Source organism: Heterodontus francisci, chromosome 7 (assembly GCF_036365525.1).
Source record: "Heterodontus francisci isolate sHetFra1 chromosome 7, sHetFra1.hap1, whole genome shotgun sequence".
Lineage (NCBI taxonomy): Eukaryota > Metazoa > Chordata > Chondrichthyes > Heterodontiformes > Heterodontidae > Heterodontus > Heterodontus francisci.
The window spans coordinates 131737322-131759813 of NC_090377.1; the positions used below are offsets into that span (position 1 = coordinate 131737322).

The 22492-nt window shown below is 48.3% G+C and overlaps 1 protein-coding gene across 2 annotated transcripts in view; it reads left to right on the forward strand.

Annotated features, from left to right (window-relative positions):
- Window positions 1–22492, forward strand: part of LOC137372323 (cytotoxic T-lymphocyte protein 4-like) — a 90701-nt gene that overhangs the window by 66594 nt on the left and 1615 nt on the right. The window contains exons 3-4 of one of the 2 annotated variants that reach the window (XM_068036162.1): window positions 13708–13814; window positions 18445–18521. In XM_068036162.1, coding sequence (XP_067892263.1) covers window positions 13708–13814; window positions 18445–18521 — 184 coding nt within the window. The remainder of the gene's footprint in view (window positions 1–13707; window positions 13815–18444; window positions 18522–22492) is intronic. The other variant, XM_068036164.1, reaches the window with a different exon arrangement.

The following is a 22492-nucleotide window of genomic DNA, read 5'->3' on the forward strand; positions in this document are numbered from 1 at the left end:
CCACATAGTCCTCTGCCTCGTGGATGCACAATTCCAGCCGCCGCTCAAGCTCCTGCAGCCGGTGACACTTCCTGCAGATGTGTTTGTCTAAGACACATGGTGCGTCCATGACATCCCACATACCGTACATTCCACTTGGCCGAGCTGACCTGCCATAACGTAACTTTAAAAACTTTTTATTACAACGAGAAGTAAAATAACTTACCAGTTTCTCACCAATCAACGGTTTAAGCTAGCTACCTAATTCACTAGCTTCAGTTACTCTCAAAGTGTCAGTACACCCCTGTTTAAAACTGCGAGGAACCTAACTTACCTCTCAATTGAAACAGGAATTTCAATTAATTGCTAGATGTAAACAAAACAAAAACTAGTCTTGAGAGGTTAACCCTTAAAATTCACTCTTACCAAACTCCGTTCTTCACACTCAGTGCTTCCCTTTCCTCCCCTAAAATCTGCAAGCTTCCACCCATGTCCCCTTTCACTTCCTTATCTACATGGTGCCTCTTAGAGACATCATCCCAGACACAGCCAGTCTCCAGTGCCTCTCTCAGTCCCACAACTCCAAGTACTGTCAGACAACTCACCTCATGTTACAGCATGGTTGAGTCACAGTTTCCTATAGCTGAACATTGGGAGGGTCCTGGTGTTTATGTGAGTGTGGCTCAGTGGACAGCACTGAGTAAGTAACAGCACGAATCTAAGCCTGACACTAGAGACTTGAACACAAAAATCTTTCAGATGAAACGTTAAAACAGGATGTTGTTTTCTCTCTCGAGTGGATGTAAAATATCTCATGGCACTATTTCAAAGCAGAGCAGGGGAGTTCTCCCTAATGTCCTGCCCAATAATTATCCTGCGAGCAACATCACTAAAACAGATTATCTGGTATTTATCACTTTTTTTGTGTGGGATCTTTCCATGTTCAAAACTGGCTTCTGTGTTTCCTACAACAGTGACTACACTTCAAAATGTGTTTCATTGACTGTAAAGTGCTTTGGGACAGTCTGAGCTTGTGAAAGGTCTGATATTAATGCAAGACTTTCTTACTTTTTTTGTCCTCAGATACGCTCGCTCCCTGGCCACTTGCCTGAGCTGACCTCAAGCTGAGCCTCAAACCTCTATAGTCTCTTCCTTACCAAGACCGCCAATGACCGCCCCACCAACACCCCCACCCCCCCACCCCCACCCACCACTACTCCCTCCTGTAACCTTGCCCACCTCCATCCCTGTCTCAGCCCATCTGCTGCTGAAACAGTTATCCAGGCTTTTGTGATCACCGGACTGATATTCTACTTCCTGATTCCCACCCTCCATAAACTCCAACACAGTCATCTGTATCCTGTGTAACACCAAGTCCAGTTCACACATCAGCCCTGTGCTCAGTGTCCAACATCAGTTCCTAGTCCCTCAACATCTCCAATTTAAAATTCTCATTCTCCTGTTTAAAACCCTTCCTGTTCTCTCCCCTCCTTACCTTGGCAACGTCCTCCAATCCAGCAATGCCCTCCTGCACCCTTCAATGCTCTGTCTCCAGCCTCCTCTGCATCCACCCCCAACCCCCCCTCCCTTTACACCACCATGGTGGAGGAGCTTTCAGTTCCCTTACCCCTACTCCCTGAAACACCCTCCCTAAAGCCCTTGGTCGAGCTACTTCTCTAGAAACCTCCAAATATTTTCAGCCTAGCCTTCACTCACCTCCCCTCACCCTCCCTCCCTTGGCTGAGTGCCTGTTTCTTCTCCTTGTTTCACTGTGAGGCATATGCAGGGCTTTTGCAGGTGAAGGCACCCTGTAGAAAACCAAGAAGCTGCTGTCATTGAACCAACCTTTACATAGCTTGCTGAGGTCCTCTGCTGGGAAGTTAGAAATGCTGCATCATTATATCATTGTAGAAGAAAAATACTGAAATCTGGAGCCAATAGTACGGGACATACACAGCAGCTCCTCAACCTTCTCACACACTAATCTCCAACTCCATGTGGAGGGAAGAAAGCAGACAGTCGTGGTGAAAGGTTGTTTTTCAGACTGGAGGGAAATATACCCTAGTGAGCCCAGGGATTGGTATTAGAACCACTGCATTTTTGTGGTATATATTAATGACCAGGTATCCAGGGCATTATTTTAAAAATTGCAGAACTTGTTTTTAAGTTCTTTCATGTGATGTGGGCGTCGCTGGCAAGGCCAGCATTTGTTGCCCATCCCTAATTGCCCTTGACAGCTGAGCGACTTGCTAGGCCATTTCAGAGGGCAGTTAAAAGTCAACACATTGCTGTGGAGTCACATGTAGGCCAGACCAGGTAAGGACGGCAGATTTCCTTCCCTAAAGGACATTAGTGAACCAGATGGGTTTTTACAACAATCAATAATAGTTGCATGGCACCATTACTGAGAATAACTCTTCATTCCAGGTTTTATATTCATTGAATTTATTGATTAACTGAATTTAATTTCCACCAGCTGCAGTAGGAAATGAACCCGTATCTCCAGGACATTAGTCTGGGCCTCTGAATTACTAGCCTTCTGACATTACCAATGCACCACCATCTCCCCTAATACGAGCCTCGGAAATGATAGTAACAGACTTCAGGTAAAATGGGCGGCTGCATGGCAGGAGAGATTTAATGCAGAAAAATGTGAAGTGATGAATTTTGGCAGGAAGAATAAGGAGAGGCAATATAAGGTGACAGTACAACTTGAGAAAACTGTTTTAAAAAAACAAGAGTTTGCAATCCTTCAGAGGCATAGAGTACAAAAGTAATGAAGTTATGCTAAAACTTTATACATCACTGGTTAGGCCCGAGTAGAGTATTGTGTTCAATTCTGGTTGCACACTTTAGGATGAAAGCTGAAGCCTGAGAGAGGGCATAGAGGAGATTTACTAGAGTGGTGCCAGGGATGAGGGGCTTCAGTTATGTGGAGAGACTGGAGAAGCTGGGGTTGTTCTCCTTAGAGCAGAGAAGGTTAAGAGGAGATTTAATAGAGGTGTTAAAAATCTTAAATGGTTTTAATAGAGTAAATACAGAGAAACTGTTTTCAGTGGCAGAAGGGTCAGTATCCAGGGAAAATGGATTTAAGGTAATTGACATAAGAATCAGAGGTGTGATGAGAAGAATTTTTTAAGCAACAAGTTGTTATGAATACACTGCCTGAAACTTTGAAAAGGCAATTGGATCAATACTTGAAGAGGAAAGATTCACAAGACTTCAGGGAAAGCACAGGGGATTGGAACTAATTGGACAGCTCTTTCAAAGAGCTAGCACAGGCATCATGGGCTGAATGACCACCTTCAGTGCTGTATCATTCTACAGTTATATGACACAGTGCCAACAAACACTCCCAGGGCAGGTACAACACAGATGAGATACAGAATAAAGCTTCCTCTACCCTCTTCAATTAAATACTCCCAGGGCAGGTACAGCATGGGTTGGCTATTGCTTGATTGTAGATGCTGAGTGCTGATTGCAGCAACGGGCCTCAGCTGACAGTGCTGGTGGCACTTGAAGGTTGCAGAGGTGGAGAGAGGAGTTACAGTGAGCAGAGGGAGAGCAGTTGCAACCAAGCAGAGAGAAAGCTTGAACAGCAATCGCCTTTACAGTGAAGAAAGATACTTTTTTGAAACAAGTCTTTGTTTGGAGATTGGTGCTGAACACCAGAAGTTTTCCTTTCTTTGGACTGTTGGGGGAGGAACAAGTGGCTGGAACAACAAGGGGTGGGGCTGCCAATTCTGTAGGGATCAGTGCTGCTGCAATAAGCACGTAGGGAAGCTCCCTCCCCACCCCAATTGCACAGCTAGGGTCAGCTGAAGCTACCTGGCTAAAGAGACAGAAGGGGATAACTTGTGCATGGGCAGCTTCAGCTGACCCAGGTGAAAGCGCCTCCCCCAACCAGAAGACCGGAAGATGAAGAGTGCTGGCAAAGATTGTTTTAAGTGTGCTGTGTGCACCTCCTCTGGAAAGCAAGTCATCCCTTAGAGCCTGGCTTTCCTCCTCCTTTATACCCTCAACCACTCCCCTAATCTGTTATTTGTTTTTTTTCCCACTATTTCTCGTGAACCTTTCATTTTGTTTGATTTGCAAGCCTACAATTGGGGTGGTTTAGCTCTTGGACCCATGGCAAACCCTTCATCACCAGTGGTGGGGCACTCTACTACCTGTGCAGCAGCAGCCTCTGTGGCTGCCCATGTGGTCCCATCACCTTTTACATTAATAGCATCCATCCATGAGGTGAAGAGCTATGCCTACACCAACATGTCCATCGAGGCCTGTGTAAAGGCAATGGCCCAAGGTTTATTTTTTATTTTATTTAGAGATACAGCACTGAAACAGGCCCTTCGGCCCACCAAGTCTGTGCCGACCATCAACCACCCATTTATACTAATTCTGCATTAATCCCATATTCCTACCACATCCCCACCTGTCCCTATATTCCCCTACCACCTACCTATACTAGGGGCAATTTATAATGGCCAATTTACCTTTCAACCTGCAAGTCTTTGGCTGTGGGAGGTTGTCGGCCCCTCGGCCATTGTTGCAGCCTCGAAGATGTACGGGAAGGCTATGTTCTTCCTGAAGACCGAGCCAGTGGTGTCACTGGCCCTGAGTAAGGGGCTCACTGTGGGGGGGGGGCCCTCCTGCCGGTGGACCCTCTGGGGGCCACTGCGCAGTGGATCATTTTATCAAACGTTCCGCCCTTCATTCCCAGTGAGCTCCTCCTCCCCCATCTGCACCATCTGGGGGAGGTAAGGTCAGGGATCACCCCAGTCCCACTTGGTCTTCAGAAAAACAGCCTCCAACATGTGTACTCCTTCAGCCGCCAGCTCTTTATGTAGCTGGCACGGGAGGAGGTCTTGGAGGTCCACTTCAATGTGGAGTTCCAGGGAGCGGCCTACCACATCTTCTGGACCTCGGATGGTGCTCGGTGCCATGCCTACAAGGGGGTGGGGCACGTTCGTACGAAATGCCTCAACCTCCCGGCCGCCAACTCCCCCTCGGCCTCCGGTGCGGAGGGGGAGACCCATCCGGGTGCAAGGAAGGCACGGCGTAACACAAAACACCCAAAGGCGTGCCTCCTGGATACAGAAAAAAGTCCTGAGCCTGAGCTCAGCCTACAGCTGATCCAGCTGAGCTCGGGCCCAAGACACCTGGACAGGGAGGCGCAGAGGGAGAAGCAGAGGCCTCTACTGAGATGGAGGTATCTGAGCGCCTGCACCCCTCCCACAATAAGGGGAGTAGACATCCCTCCTCTGAAAAGGGCCTTGAGTTGCAGGGCCTGTCTCCTGGCGTGGGTCCTGGGGCTCCCCCCGCCACCAGCACCATGAGGGCCGAAAGCCCTGGATGGGAAACCTCTGTCCCTCGGGACAGGGGGGTGGGGGGGAGATCCCCACTGTAGCTTTGAGAACTCCCGAGGAGGGGGCCCACCCATGGTGGGCGAGCCTGTGGACCCCACGGCAGAAATCATTCCTTTGGCCGATGGGTCGGGTATCCTGGGTAAGGGGCGAGACCTGTGATTGCCAACCTTCCCAACAGCCTGATGCTGCCGTCCAGGATGTACCTGACCCTGAGGCCAATTTGTGTAATTCCCCGTCTGCTGTGTCTATGGGCACTGGCGGAATGGGGGATATGCTCGTCTCTCCGCCTCCGGTCTCGACTCTGGCTGGATTTCCAGAGTTGGGAATTTCCATCTCCGCTGGGCTGCTCACTGGTCTGGGGACGGAGGTGGAGGGGGGTCCCGAACCACTGGCGCCCATAGACTCCAGCCAAATAGATGAACCCAGTGAGGACTCCTCCGCCATCAGTCCTGGGGGTGGGATCGTGACGGAGGCGAGACCAGCTGGTGCGGCTAGGATGCCCGCCCCACATTGTGTGGTGGGTGTGTTGGCCTCTGGCGGTGATGACCCGGAGGAGGATGGGGACTCGGTGTGGGGCACGGAGGGCAACCTTGAATCCATTGCCAGTGAGGCGGTGGACTCCCTCGTGACTCCCACTGAGTCTCCTCTCATCCCCACCGCAGAACTCCGGGACTTCCTCGGGGCGTGCAGGGGTTGCTGCAATAAAATTCAGCTGGCCCTCGGCCGGTGGTCGAGATTCGCGCTGATCATCCAGTCCGTCCATGCTGCCCTCAAGAAGGCGGGCAAGGGCGCGGGTGTGAAACTGGCTGAGTGGTGCCTGTTTAAAGCGTTCCTCTCTGGTTGCTGGGGGAGTGGAAGGCCAGGTGGACTTCTGCTCCCTCCTCACAGTGAGGTGTTGGTTACGGATTTCTAAGTACCTTTGACATGAAGATAACCATAGCCAGCCTCAACATCAACGGCGGCAGGAGGTCTCTCCACAGCTTTCACAATCTCTCAGTCCTCAGGGAAGGGAGATATGCGGTGAGCTTTCTGCAGGAAACCCACACTGTTCCAGGAGACAAAGCCACCTGGCTCCTGAAGTGGCAGGGTGGGGTCTACATAAGTCACTTCACCCCCATTTCTAGTGGGGTGGCTATCTTATTGGCCCCAACTTTTCAGCTGGAGATCTTGGGGGTCAAGCAGCTTGTGCCGGGCCGCTTGTTCCATCTCGCCGTTTGCCTGGGTAGCGTGCCGCTCCACTTTGTGAATGTGTACATGCCCAGGCCTGGCACATTGCAAGCGCGCTTCTTTGAAGAAGTGTCCCCTCTCTTGAGCTCTATCGATAGTGGTGAGTGCATCATCCTCGGGGGGCGGATTTTAACTGTACCCTCGAGGTGGGGGATCGCTCCGGTCCCCAGTGCAGCCAAGCGTCGGTGGAAAAGTTGAGGGAACTGATCAGCTCCCTCGACTTGGTGGATGTCTGGTGGAATCTCCATCTCGACTCGAGTGCCTTTACAAGGAGGTCTGGAGGAGGAGGAGGGTCCCGAATCGACCGCCTCTACATTTCGCAGGTGTACCTCTCCCGCATCTCGGCGGCAGGGGGGCTTCCCCTCCTTGAGGCTATGGTGGGATGTGAGCAAGGCTCACATCCATGTCTTCTGTCAGGAGTATGCGAAGGGGTCGACCAAGAGGAGGGAAGCCAAGATCGGGCGCCTGGAGAGGTAAGTGCTCGGCTTGGAATCCTGCCTCGGTCATGCCGTCGCAGGCCCGACCCTGTGACAGGCACACAGAGAAGAAGTGCGCGCTGAGGGACCTGCAGCTCATAGGGCCTCGAGGCACACATATGAGGTTCTGGATCCAGAGCCTGGAAGATTTGGACCGCACCTCACCCTTCTTCTACTCGCTGGAAAAATGGTGGGGGGTCGTCGAGCTGCTGGCCGATGACAGATCCTCCATCGCGGATCCAGAGGGAATGGGCCTCCTGGTCCGTACCTATTACAGTGTGTTGTTCTCTCCGGATCCGTCCAGCAAGGACGTGCGCAGAGTTTTGTGGGAGGACCTGCCGAAGGTCAACCCGGAGGGCACTGAAGCTCACGTTGGCAGAGCTGACCGGTACCCTCCACCAGCTCTCGAGGGGCAAATCCCTGGGTTTGGACGGGCTGACCGTGGAGTTTCTCAGGGCGTTCTGGGACGTCCTGGGGAACGATTACGCGTGGGTCCCAGGGAAAACCTGGCAACCGGGGAGATGCCCCTCTCACGGCGCAGGGCGGTCATTTTTCTGCTGCCAAAGAGAGGCGATCTCCACTTACTTAAGAACTGGCGTCCGGTCCCCCTCCCCAGCACGGATTATAAGATCTTTGCCCGGGCTATGTCTACCCACCTGGGCTCTATGCTAGCCCACATGATCCACCCCAACAAGTCCTACACGGTCCCAGGCCGGTCCATCCAGGACAACATCCACCTGGGCCAGGACCTGATCCACCTTTCCCAGAGGACTGGTCTGTCGTTTGCCTTTCCCTCGATCAGGAGAAGGTGTTTGACGGGGTGGATCACGAATACCTTTTCGGGACTCTGCACGCATATGGACATGGGCCACATTTTGTGACCCGGGTAGGGCTTTTATACGCCACCGCAGAGTATCTGGTCAAAATTAACGGGTCCTTGACGGCGCACCTTCGCTTTGGGAGAGGAGTGCGTCAGGGATGCCCCATGTCCGGCCAATGGTATACCATCTGCGTGGAGCCATTCCTGTGCCTGCTTCGCAAGAGGTTGACGGGATTGGCTCTGCGCGAGCCGGCCACGCGGGCGTCCTCTCGGCTTACGCCGATGCTGTGCTCCTCGCGGTCATAGATCCGTTGACTTGCAGAGGATGCGCGACTGCCAACAGACCTTTTCTGCCACATCATCCACGAGGATCAACTGGGAGAAATGTTCCAGACTCCTGGTGGGTCAGTGGCGGGTGGACTCCCTGCCGGAGGAGTTGGCACCTTTTGCGTGGAGCACCACGCACCTCCTCTATCTGGGAGTTCACCTTAGCCCTGCTGAGGAAGCCTGGCCGGCAAACTGGTAGGAGTTGGAGGCGAACGTCACCACTTGGCTGGGGTGCTGGACAGGACTGCTCCGAGTGCTTTCCTACAGGGGCCAAGCGCTGGTCATAATCCAACTGGTGGCCTCGATGCTGTGGTACCGATTGGTCACTTTGGCCCCGCCCCCTGCATTTGCCACCCAGATCCAGAAGAAACTCATCGAGTTCTTCTGGGGCAAGAGGAAACACTGAGTCTCTGCCGCGGTCCTGAGTCTCCCAATCGAGGAGGGCGCCCAGTTGTTGGTGTGCGTCCACACCCAGGCTGCGACTCTCCACCTTTGGACCTGCAGAGATACCTGTACGTCGCGCATCCTCCCAGATGGTGTGCGCTGGCGACGTATTATTTCTGCTGGGGCACTGCCATCAAGACGACACGCAGCCTGTGGATAACATTAGCTGCGCCTCTCTGAGGGAGTTGCCTGTCTTTAACCGGGATCTATTCCGAGTCTGGAACATGGTTGCCTCCAGTCAGGATGCTCCCCTGCCGGCGGAGGAAAGGGCCTCGGCTGTCCGGGCAGCCAGCTCTGGGGATCGACTGATGGGCAGAGGAGTAGCCGAATCCCAGGACACCCCTCACTGTGGGTGACAAGGGGGCTCGGGAGTGCGGAGTGCTTCTGCCCAAGCTGACCCCCGCTCTGCCGGAACTGCTCATTGGACCCAGGCCCTGAAACTCTCCTCGGGAGCCAATCCCGCACAACCTGAGCCACCTCCTGGAAATGCCCTCTGTGCCATTCCAAACGGCGCGGAGGGGTTTCCTGTACGGGCTACTCCTGCATACTCGCCACTATCTCGCCCACGTCTGCCACCCAGACACGCTGTGGCGGTCCATGTTGCCATCTGGCGGCGAGGGGAAACCCCAATGGAGGTCTGTCTATGCGGGAGTCCTCCCCCTTTACATCGGGGACCTGGGGTGGAGGGTGCTGCACAGGGCAGTCCCGTGCAATAGACTTTTACATAGGTTCATGGACTCCCAGGCCGCCTGTAATTTCTGCGGCCTGGACGAGTCCATGTGTTATATGGAATGAGCGAGGTTGCAGGCCCCGTCGAGTATTTGAAGGGGCTTCTCCTCAAGTTTTGGCTGCACTTCAGCCCCACACTCCTGATCTTTGGGCACCCGGTGTGGAGGGGGGGTGGGCCGGGAGGAGGATCTCCTCGTCGGTCGGGCTTGGCCATGGTGGCAATTCACAGGTCCAGGCTGCAGGCCGTCTGGGGGTCTGTCCTCCCTGATTGCCTGCCCCTCTTCCGAGGTTACGTTCGCACCCAGGTGTCCCTGGAGAAGGAGCATGCGGTGTCCACCGGTTCGCCTGAGGTCTTCCTCGACCAGTGGGCACTGCAGGGGCTGGAGTGCACCATTGACGCCGAGAATGGCATTTTAATTTGAGTTTTGCTTTATTAATTCGATTTTAATAAAGTTATTTTATAAAATGTATATAAGGGGGGGCCTGAGGAATAAAGGCCCCCTCGACATAAAATACATAAAAGGGGTGTGGGGTGTAAAGGCTTCCTTTAAAAAAAAAGGCTGGATAGACTGTGCAGTTCATTAATGAAATTCATAGTGACTGACTCCAAGGGCTTTCAATCTCTCTGTAACTGGAATTAGATGATAGAGGCGGAGTAGTGGAGAGTTGCCTGACAGATGAGTTTATACAAGGGGCATATTGACCGCACCACCATTGCCTTCCAACTTTCACCTACTAGCAGTGTTTTACGTAACTGGCCTGTGCCTCTGGAGGCCATGCTTCACAAGATAGGCTGTGACAGCGTTGTGTGCCAAGCTGGGAGCTGATCTCTAACTAATCCTCACCACGGGCACAGCACTGCCTGGGGCAGTGAAGCTCACTTCAGGCCTCAGTGTTAACATACAAAGATATGATCAATCGTCCATCCAGCCTGTCCCACACAATAGTGATACCTTGTGTATCACAATATATACTCTCTCCACTCCATCCAAAACCATGTGATCTTCTGGGAAAGATGAAGAAACAGATAAAACCCCAGGCCAATTTGGAGGAACAAAAATCTGGAAAATTCCTCTGCAACCCATCTCCTTTAGCTAACTAAGATGCTTTATACTGAGAATTAGTCTCGTGGTCCTGTTCTGCACCTTTTCTAATGCCTCTATATTACCTCCCACATGAGGAGACCAAAACAGGACACAGTATTCCAAATGAGGCCTGACCCAAGTCTTGTGCAGCAATGAAGTAGTGTGCCTCATCTTTTTATCAATTGATCGCTGAATGCCCTCCAACACTATTTTCTGTAGCTATCACTTCATGGCATTGCTCATGTACCTTTGAGAATGGATACATTGGAACCTCCAGATCTCTTTCTTTCTTGGCCTTTTTTAATGCTGTTCCCTGAAGGATGTATGTACGTTGACAATTCGCCCGGCTCACATGCATAACACTGCACTGACCCAAATAATGCCTGTCACACAGATCTTCATATCATCTGCAAATCTGAAGATCGTGCCAGCAACACCTACATCCAGATCATCAATAAAAATAGTAAAGAGCACAGATCCCAACACTGATCCCTACAGAACATCACTGGTGACTGGTCTCCAAACAGATCCAAATCTATCCCTAACTACTACTTGCATCTTGAGCATCTATGTAGAGTATCAGAGGGGTTTCCAGTCACATAAATCAATCAGCTATTCATAGGTGTATAAATCAAGTGACTGATGCATTATTTTGGAAAAGCAGTGTTGATCACGTTGCCCAGAGACAACCAGCAGTAACATGAAAACATGAAAGCCACACAAACCAGACCTAGGTTCCTGATTTTTTTCCCCCACTGATGCAATCGTTGGGCCATTACAGTTGGCCTCAGTGCAGCTGAGTTGGGGAGGAAATGAAGCACCCACTTCATCACTATCATACATGTGTGATAGCGGGTGAGTATATCGGAGTAAAAAAAAAGGAAACAGTAGACGACGGGTTGAAGTTGAAAAGCAAGGCCAGAAATTTCCTCAGGGCGCCCCCAAACAGCCAGGCACACCCTCTTCCCCACCCCCCCTGTACTTACCTTCAATCATCAAAAGTACAGTGTGTAAAAAGTGTTTCAGCTGCACAGCCAGCAAGGAGCGAGGCTGAGCTGAACAGCTCTGGGACTAGATGTTGAACAGATCCACAGATCATTTGATTGGGGCAGACTCCAGAGCAAAACGCTGAATTTTGACTGTAAAATTATGTATTCTGCATCATTTTAAGAACTTTTAGGTTTCACAATTAATAAACTTGTACGCTTAACGATATAAGAAACAAAGATACAGTTTTTTTAGCAAAGCGACAAGGTTAAAACTTCCAAAAACGTGCACTGTACAGTCACAGCCTCAAATCTGATCTTCAGGCCCCGGTTCACACAGAGACTATACCCCATCCAACTCCCCATCCTCTCACACACACTGTACCCCATCCAACTCCCCACCCTCACTCACACACACAGTACCCCATCCAGCTCCCCATCCTCTCACACACACTGTAACCAATCCAACTCATTTTTGTATGCTTTCTCTTTTAGTTTTATGTTGTCCTTTACCTCTTTAGTTGTCTATGGCTTTTTTGGCAAATTGCTGTAATGCGTTCTTTATGTCGTCTGATGCAACATAAATGAGATGCATGGAGTCCAGTTGGTTGGAGATCTCAAACAGGTTTATTAAGAGTTGAACTATTATATACAGTACAGAGCAAACCATTTACAGAACCTCACTCTGGCTTTGAGTCACATGACTATGTTCTGGTACTTAGCTCATTAGCATAATAAGATCTTAAGGGGGTATCACTCTTACAGGCAATTATAAACAATTGCCCCTTAATTATAAGCTGGTTTAGTATCACAAATTTTCTTTTGAACAGCTCCCACTGATCTTTTTATGCATTAACAGATTTGCCACCGCCAATGTACCCCTCCAACTCACCAACCTTTCACACATAGACTGTATCCCATCGAACTCACCACCCTTTCAAACAGAAACTGTGTTACAATCAAGGCAGGAGTAATGCACTGTTAATTCAGTCCCACTACTCCACAGGTCACAACATATCAAGATACTTTTCCACCTACCAAAGAATAGCCGAATTAGACACTCCATTTGTCCCCCAGAATAAAGCACACCAAAACCAAGTTTCTTTAAACAACAACAACATTAACTATTTATTAGAAAAGAAATAATAATAAGTCTTAACTATTAACAAGATAAATCTATATATATGAAAAACTCCTTATTCCTTTAACCCTCATGCACACACATACAATCAAAAAAAACAGTTAACTGGGGAAAAAATTATTTTTGGTTTACAGCTGTTGCTTAGGAATTGAAGGAATAATGAAAAATAATTGAATTTATCACATTCTGGTAGGATGTTTGCGGTACAGTGAGGTGTCCCAGAGTCGAGTAATCAGATGCCACTCGCAGTCTCTCCAGGCAAGGTTGATGAACAGTATGTGATGGGTAGGCATTCATGGCAATTTAACTGCAGCAGGTGTCACAGAGGTCTTCCATCGGGGTGTAGCAATAGGTCTACTTAGGTCAGCAGCAGTCTAGCAGTAGAAGAATTCTTCAGATTTCAGGATTTCCTAGCACACAGGAGGCAGCAGGAACCACACTGGATGCAGGGTTTCTTCTCAAGAGATGTAGGAATCCTTTATCGAGAGAGGTAACACTTTTCTGGGTCTTCCTCTCTTGTTCCAGGCAAGTCAAAGCAAAGATTTCAAATGCCTGCTCTTTATCTGACTCACCGGCTTTTTCAAGATCCAAAGTGAAAAAATCTTCATGAACATGGTCACATGGTCAAAAAAACTGCTCTGAGGAAGGCCAAGTCCCTGTGGCTTCCTTGAAATTGCCTGCTGTCCTGTCCTTGTACAAGTTCAACTTCCTTTCAAAGCACCAATAAAGTTCAACTTTTGTTATGAACTTACTTTCAAAACATTGCAGGAATTCCAACTATTTGCAGGTGTCTTCCACTGAACAAAAATCTTTTTCTCAGTTTTAAAAACACACAGAATTCTAAGTTCTGAGTACAAGAAAAACCTCATTCAACATCCACACCCTTTCACACGCACACACTGTACCCCATCCAACACTCCACCCTTTCACACACACTGTACCCCATCTAACTCCCCACCCTCTCACACACACACTGTACCCCATCCAACAGGCCACCCTCTCTCACACACACACACACTGTACCCCATCCAACTCCCCAGTTTTTCACAAAGACTGTGCATTTAATCCTTATCTCCAAACGGAACGCTGCAGGCCTGTGGATTACTCTTGGATGTTTTCTCTTTCAGATCACGAAGCCAATGATGGGTTTCTGCTGACTGTGATTCTTATCATTCTTGCTGCACTGCTGTTGCTGTACAGCTTATCCGTGACCGGGGTTTACTGCAGACACAAGGTACGTACCTGAGGAATTTACAGAGAGTGTTGCATTGAGTGTTCCTCAATGGCCAGGCAGTCCTGCACTGGCCTCTCGTATCCAGTATTTTTACCCCCCTGCCACCCCTGCCCCTGGCACTGGTGCTCCCTGTACATTGCAGGTAAACATCCAAGAGCATGTTAAAAATCATAAAGTGAGTTGACACTCTGGTGCACGGTAAGCTTCTCTGGACACTGGGCCCCTCCATGTTGTAAAGGCATTTAATGTGTTGAGACTGCTGTCAATCCCTGGTTGCTCCCATCGTCTCCCGGTGCTAATTCTTCCCTTCACCGTGTAGCTTCCTTACTCATTTATTCATCCAGTACATCGCCCTTTAATAATTATAGAGTCATAGAGGGCTGTTCAGCCCATCGAGTCCATGCTGGCGGTCTGTAGAGCAATCCAAACAGTCCCATTCACAGCTCAATCCCCGCAGCCCTGCAAGTTTATTTCCCTCAAATGCCTATCCAATTTCTTTTCGAAATCATTCATCGTCTCCGCTTCTACCACCCTTGTGAGCAGCAAGTTCCAAGTCATTACCACCCACTGCGCAAAAAAGGTTCTTCCTCACATTCCCCCTGCACCTCTTGCCCAAAACCTTCAATCTGTGTCCCCTAGTCCTTGTACCATCAGCTAATATAAACAACTATTCTTTGTCTACTTTATCGAAATCTGTCATAATCTTGTACACCTCTATCAAATCTTCTCTCAATTTCCTTTGCTCCAAGGAGAGCAACTCCACCTTCTCCAACTGAAGCTTGTAGCTAAAACCATTCAGCCCTGGAACCATTCTGGTAAATCTCCTCTGCACCCTCTCAAGGATGCTCACATCCTTCCTTAAATGCAGTGATCAGAACTGGACACAATTCTCCAGTTGGGGCCTAACCAGAGCTTTATAAAGGTTCAGCATAACTTTCCTCCTTTTGTACTCTATTTTTGAAGCCTAAGATCCCATATGCTTTGCCAATTACTCTCTCAATATGTGAACCCCAGGTTCGTCTGTCTCTGCACACTCTTTAGAACTGTTCCATTACATCGATATTTCCTCTCCTTATCACTCCTGCCAAAATGCATCACCTCACACTTCACTGTATTAAATTCTATCTGCCACTTACTATTTAGTAATGAATTGCACAAGATATTTCAGTGGCTCATACATTGTTAACTGTCACCTCTTTCCCTACTCCTCTCCATCTATTTGTCTGGAATTTTGGCAGGCTTACTATTTCTGTAGCTACATAGGCAGTGCATAGACTTGTTACCTTAACACCCTTCATGCCTGTACTTCCTGATCAACTAAAACCATCAATAGAGCAACCTTTCTGATTGTGCACTATCAGCTACTGGTTGGACCAGCAGTACATTGATTATTGCAACCATTGTGCATTATCCTTCTTGCTTCCTGGACCCCATTCCCAGTAAACGGCTGACAAACCAGCTTCCCTTCATGGTCTCCATATCAGCTGACATTGCAAATGGGTCTGTTCCTCAGGCATTAACCCCCCACCAACCACCACCACCAACCCCACCCCCCACCCCCCCCCCCCCCCTTTTCAGGGTCATCACTCCCTCTTCAAAAATCCCACCTGTGACAAATCTACTGGCATTTTTTGAGGGTGTAACTAGTAGAATAGATAAGGGAGAACCAGTGGATGTGGTGTATTTGGACTTTCAGAAGGCTTTCGATAAGGTCCCACAAAAGAGATTAGTGTGAAAAATTAAAGCACATGAGATTGGGGGTAAGGTACTGACATGGATAGAGAACTGGTTGGCAGACAGGAAACAAAGAGTAGGAATAAACGGGAGTTTTTCCGAGTGACAGGCAGTGACTAGTGGGGTACCGCAGGGATCAGTGCTGGGACCCCAGCTATCCACAATATATATTAATGATATAGATGAGGGAATTAAATGTAATATATCCACGTTTGCAGATGACACAAAGCTGGGTGGGAGTGGGAGTTGTGAGGAAGATGCAGAGAAGCTCCAGTGTATTTTGGACAGGTTGAGTGAGTGAGCAAATACATGGAAGATGCAGTATAATGTGGCTAAATGTGAGGTTATTCACTTTGGTGGCAAAAACAGAAAGGCAGATTATTATCTGAACAGTGATAGATTGGGAAAGGGGGAGGTGCAACGAGACCTGGGTGTCCTTGTGCACCAGTCACTGAAAGTAAGCATTCAGGTGCAGCAGGCAATTAAGAAGGCCTTCATAGCGAGATGATTCGAGTACAGAAGCAGGGATGTCTTGCTGCAATTGTACAAGGCCTTGGTGAGGCCACACCTGGAATGTTGTGTGCAGTTTTGGTCTCCTCATCTGAGGTAGGATATTCTTGCTATGGAGGGAGTGCAGTGAAGGTTCACCAGACTGATACCTGGGATGGCAGAACTGACATATGAAGAGAGATTGGGTCGATTAGGCTTGTATTCTCTCGAGTTCAGAAGAATGAAAGGGGATCTCATAGAAACCTACAAAATTCTAACAGGACTGGACAGACTAGATACAGGAAGGATGTCCCCGATGGTGGTGGGGTGGGGGGGTTGGTCCAGGACTCACAGTCTAAGGATAAGGGGGTAAGCCATTTAGGACTGAGATCAGGAGAGATTTCTTCACCCAGAGAATGGTGAACCTGTGGAATTCGCTACCACAGAAAGAAGTTGAGGCCAAATCATTAAATATATTCAAGAAATCGTTAGATATAGTTCTTAGGGCTAATAGAATTGAGGAATATGGGGAGAAAGCAGGAACAGGTTGCTGAGTTTGGATGATCAGCCATGATCATATTGAATGGCGTTGCAGGCTCGAAGGGCCGAATGGCCTAATCCTGCTCCTATTTTTCTATGTTTCTGTCCATGGCCAACCCTTCCTTTCCTCTCCAAAGTCCTTGAACATGTTGCCTCCTTCTAGAGCAATTCCCATCTCTGCTGCAACTCCCTGTTTGAACCTCTCGAATCAGGTTTCTGCCCGTCCCACACCATCAAAACAAGCCTAAGCAGCATTACAGTTAATGTTCTCTGTGGCTGCGACCATGGTAAATTATGCCATCTCATTCTTGTCTGCAGCCTTTGACCACACCATCCTGCTCCAATACATCCAGCTGGGTTAGACTTCCCTTGCCTGGTTCCATTCTTATCTACCCAGCCACAGCCAGTCATTCATCTACAGTGGCTTCATGTCCCACTCCTGCACCGTTACCTCTGGAGTCCCCCATGACTCTATCCACGATCCCCTCCTATTTCTTATCGGCAGACTGTCATTCAGCAATGTCATCCAAAAACATAATGCTAGGTTTCACATGAACACTGATGACACCCAGTTCTACCTCACCACTACCTCTGTCAATCCCTCCACTGCCCCTGTGTTGTCATGATGCTTGTCTGACATCCACAGCCGAATGAGAAGAAATTTCCTCTAAGTAAATATTGGCGGGAAGATATAAGCCATTGCCTTCAGTTTCTCCCCACCTTCCCCCCCGCGCCCCCCCCCCCACACCACCTGCCACTGCAAAAAACTCCATTTGCTGTTCACTGACTCCATCCTCTCCCTGGTCACTGATTGAGGCTGCACCAAACCGTTTGCAATCTTGTCCTCCTAGTTGACCCGAGACAAAGCTTTAGTTCTCTATCCTGTCCATCACCAAGATTGCCTATTACCATGTCCTTAATATCGCCTGTCTCCACCCCTGCCTCCGCCCATCTGCTGCTGAAACCCTCCTCCATCCTAAAACTAAAAGATGTAAGATTTTTGTGTGTTTGGGTGGGACATTAACTCGCCTTGGACCCACAAGGTATAGACTCTGGTATTCTTAAATCAAGATAGAGAGTTTATTAATCACAGTAAGAATATACAAGCAATACTTAACCAACTTCCTGGTTATATAGCAGAGTGCAGAGTGTCCTCAGTTCTTGCGTCCCAAGCTGCTGCGGTGCAGTCTTCTCTCTTGAGGTGCTCTGTTGACTGTAGAGTGGTATCTTCTTCAAATCGGTGCGTCCTGATGTCTCTCAGCACCTTCCATTTATTCCCCTGCCCCCTCCGAGAGTTCCTTCAATCTATATTAGCTTACATTCCACCTTAACCCTTTCAACTGGTCAGGTATGACCTCACCTTCTATACATTGTCTCTTCTTGATTAGTTTATAACAGTTAGATTGGCCAGATATGATTCCACCTTCCACACATTGTCTCTACAGATAGCCTAAGTCATTGTCACACAATGGGGAATGTTTGCTATCTCCATCAACATTCCAGTCAGGAATGGTCTCCAAATACCTTTACTTGCATTTCCATCCTCATGAGGCCTACACGTCTGTCACTTGTTGTGACTCTGAGTCTGTCTTAATTGAAATGCTGTAAGGTAGTTATTAAGACATCCTGTGTTAGATTTTATGCAGCCCTCGACGTCGGTATCCATGGCAGGGAGGTGGGGCCTGAAGATGGCCCCAGATGAGGCCCACCACAGACCTCGACGGCAGCAGGGCCCAGCCCAATCCTCCCACCGGTGGCCTCCCCGCTGCTTGGTAACGCTACCTGAATTAACATATGCAAATGAACAAAATTAATAAATTAACATGCACTTACCTGGGATCTTATGGGCCCGCCGTTATCTTCACAGCAGCGGCTGGCACTCCCGCGCCTTCGGATGCCTGTCCGGGGAAACGAGGCGCAACACTGGTGGGGAGGGGGAAGGAGGTAAGTTTATCAGTGCGGGGGTGGGGGACGGGTCACATTAACGTCATGGGTGTAGAGGGGTGGTGGGAAGGGTTGTAGTTTAAAGTTTATGCAGTTTGGTGAGGGGGGCAGGGTCAGATGGTAAAGGTAAGTGTTTTGGCGGGGAACGGCAAATAATTAATTTAATTGTTATTGGGGGGATTGGGAGAGGGGCAAATAAATGTATTCATTTAATTTTATGTCATGTATCTTTAAATATTTGAAAATGCCGGTAGGGCTGACAACCATTTAAAAATGGCGCCAACGCCTGCGCACAGGCAGCTGACGCCATTGCCAGGGACGGACAGCCCATCCCCTCCACGTGATCGGGGGGGGCAGCCTGCCCGGCTGTTGAAATGAGCCACCGCGCTTGAGATCGGCGGCAAGCTTATAAAATCCAGCTCCTTGTCTCATTGAAAAGCCATTTCTGCTATTGTTACAGTAAACTCTGTTTTCCACCATCTCTCCAATACAGCACACAAATATACATTTCACATAACAACATGATTCCAAACACAAGGTCCATAACTTAAATCTAATATAATACACCGATACATAGACAAAGTCAAACTATTCTCAAGCATAACCGTAACATCACTTAAAATCATTGTACTTTAAAACATAGTGCCTCATGTGAATTGTATCAGGCCATAACATGGCACTTGTTAACCCCTTAGTTCCTACAAAGATGTAAACTTTGTAGATGTAAACATGAAGAGAGAAATAAAAGACAAGCGAGTAAAACATTAGAGCAGAAAGGCAGGTTAGTATTTCCAACTCTGCTTCTCTTTTCACAGATGCTGCCAGACCTGCTGAGTGGTTGAAGCATTTCTTGTTTTTATTTCAGATTTCCAGCATCCGCAGTATTTTGCTTTTATTTTAGTATTTCCAGCACTGCTGAGAATTTCCAGCACTTTCTGTTTTTATTTTATATTAGGGCAGGTTAGGGTGTGTGGCCCAATTAAGCATTCTTTAAACAAAAACACAGAATATAAGGAGCAAACTGAATGAATTGCAGATGTAAATTCAACTTGCAAAAAATATCATTACTGAGACATGGCTGAAAGATGGTCAGGAGTGGGAATTAAATATACCAGGTTATAAGGTCTACAGGAAAGCTGGGGGAAATGGTAGAGGGGGAGGAGTAGCCTTAGTGATTAAGGATGAAATCACTTCACTATTAAGAGAGGATATAATGAGGGGTAATCAGTTAGTGGAGACCATACGAGATTCAGTAATGAATAATAAGGCAGATTTAGTTAACAGCCTAAGAATGTGTGAACTCGTATCTAATAGCAATCATAATATGATGACGTTTAATGATGAGGTTGAAAGGGAGAATCGCAAAACAGCTACTAAGAATCTAGATTTGGGTAAGGCTGACTTCAACATGATGAGACAGAGGCTGTCAACAATAAACTGGACAAGTTTGTTAATGGCCAAAAAGACAGAACATCAACGGGAGCTGTTCAAATAGGAATTTAATACACGAGTTATAGCCCCAAGGGGCAAGAGCTCTACATGTCCAAAACAGACAGGTATGGACAACTGAAGAGTTAAATGACAATGCAAAACTAAAAGAGAAAAATAGCACAGATCCTCATAAATGGGAATGGTACAAAGCACAGCAAAGGGTAACAAAACTCACAGTAAGAACTACAAAAAGTGAGAATAAAAGGAAACTTGTAAGAGACCAAGACAACTTGTTTTTGCAATTATATTAGGAAAAAAAGGAGCAATGTGGGCCCCTTGTAAACTAATAATGGTGATACTGTCAATGAAAATAAGGAAATAGTAGACATGTTGAATAATTACTTCGTGTCAGTTTTTACAGTAGAGGAAGAAGTTAGCATGCCAGATATCCCAAGGAAACTATTATTGAATCAGAGAAAGGGACTCAGCAAAATTAATATAACAAAATAATAATAATGAAGAAAATAATGGAACTAAAGAGTAGCCAATCCCCAGGACCAGATGGTTTCTATCCTAGGGTTTTAAAGGAAGTAGTTGAGAACATTGCAGATTCCCTAACTATAATCTTTCAAAGTTCTCTCGACTCGTTCTTTCAGATTGGAAAATTGCACATGTCTCTCTGCTATTTAAGAAAAGGAAAACAGGGAATTATAGACCAGTTAGCCAAACATCTATTGTCAGGAAATTACCAGAGTCTATAATTATGGATAGAGTGACCAAACACCTTAAAAACTTTCAGTTGATCAGAGACAGGCAGCATGAATTTGTAAAGGGTAGTTCATGCCTGATGAAATTGATTGAATTTTTTTGAAGAGGTGACTGATGTAGTGGAATGTCTATGGATGTGATTTATATGAACTTTCAGAAGGCATCTGATAAAGTCCCTCATAAGACACTGTGAGCTAAAGTTGAGGATCATGAAATTGAGGGCAAATTATTGACCTGATTAGGAAATTGGCTGAGAGGCAGGAGACAGAGAGCAGGGATAAGGGGCAGACCGCTGGGTCAAAATCATGGAACTCCCTTCCTAACAGCGCTGTGGGTGTACCTACACCACATGGACTGCAGCGGTTCAAAAAGGCAGTTCAGCACCACCTTTTCAAGGGCAATTAGGGATGGGCAATAAATGCCCATAAACGAATAAAAAGAACCTACTTGGCAGGGTGTGACTAGTGGTGTCCAATAAGAATCTGTGTTGGTGCCTCAACTATTCAATGTAGTTATTAATGACTTAGATAAGCCATATGTCTAATTTGCTAATGACACAAATATGGGCGGCATTGTCAGCAATGTGGATGGAAGCATAAAATGACAAAGACATATCAATAGATTAAGTGAATGGGAAAAGCTGTGGCAAATGGATTACAGTGTAGGCAAAAGTAAGGTCAAGTACTTTGGACCTAAAAAGAATATAACAGGCTACTTTCTAAATGGTGAAAATCTAGAAACAGTGGAAATCCAAAGAGATTGGGGCGGGGGTGGGGGGGGGGGGGGGGTGGGGGGTGGGTGGTTGTCCATGTACATAGATCATTAAAATGTCAAGAATGGGTACAGAGAATAATCAAAAAGGTTAATGGAATGCTAGTCTTTATATCTGGAGCTTATCCCATCCCCACCCCCTTTCACGTGCTTAAAACTTATTACATTACTAACTTTTCCCAGTTCTGATCAAAGGTCATTGACCTGAAATGTTAACTCTTGGCTGGGTTGTGTGCCCACAGCGGGGCTCCCAGCACCGGGCCGAAATGAAGGGAAAAATACCGCCTCGGCCAGTAGGAGAACCCCCCCCCACAACCCCTACCCCCACCCTCACCCCCAGCCCCACCCCCACCCCCCCAGAGCGATACTACGGTGCTGGGCCAATTAACAGCCCGGCGCCAAGTTCCCCATCACATTAAAGATGAGGATCTAGCCTCCAAGAGCTGCCGCCCAATCAGATGACCGGCAGCTCAGCAGTATCAGCAGCGCCTCTAGGCGTGGTGGCCACTGCCGGTACTGCAGAGACCTTGGACCCATTCCCAATGCGGGAGCCTGGGTCCAAGGTAAATGAGGTGGGATAACCGGGGCCAGTCCGGAAGGCCCCGGCGAGGGAAGTGGAAGGGTGGGCATTAAGCGCAGAGTGGGGCGGGGGGGGGGGGGGGGGGGTGTTCAGGGAGTTGCAAGTTTTCCCAGTGGATGCCCCCATGGGCTACAGATTGCCCACAGAGGAAGGGCCCCCACCCCCAAGCCAACAGGGACGTTGCCTCATATTACTGGGTGACCTCTCTGATTGATGAAAGCCCCCTCCCTCGCCACCAGTTAAATTCCAGTGGCAGCAGGAACAGGCCCTTAAGTGGCTATTAATAGGCCATTTAAGGGACCCAATTGGCCTCTGGGCAGGAAGGCTGCCTTTGGCCTATCCTCTCCCTGACAAAATTGCATTGCGACAGGGAGGCGACGGCCCTCCCACCGCCCCCTGCCCCCAGTTCTCCGGGGCCCCT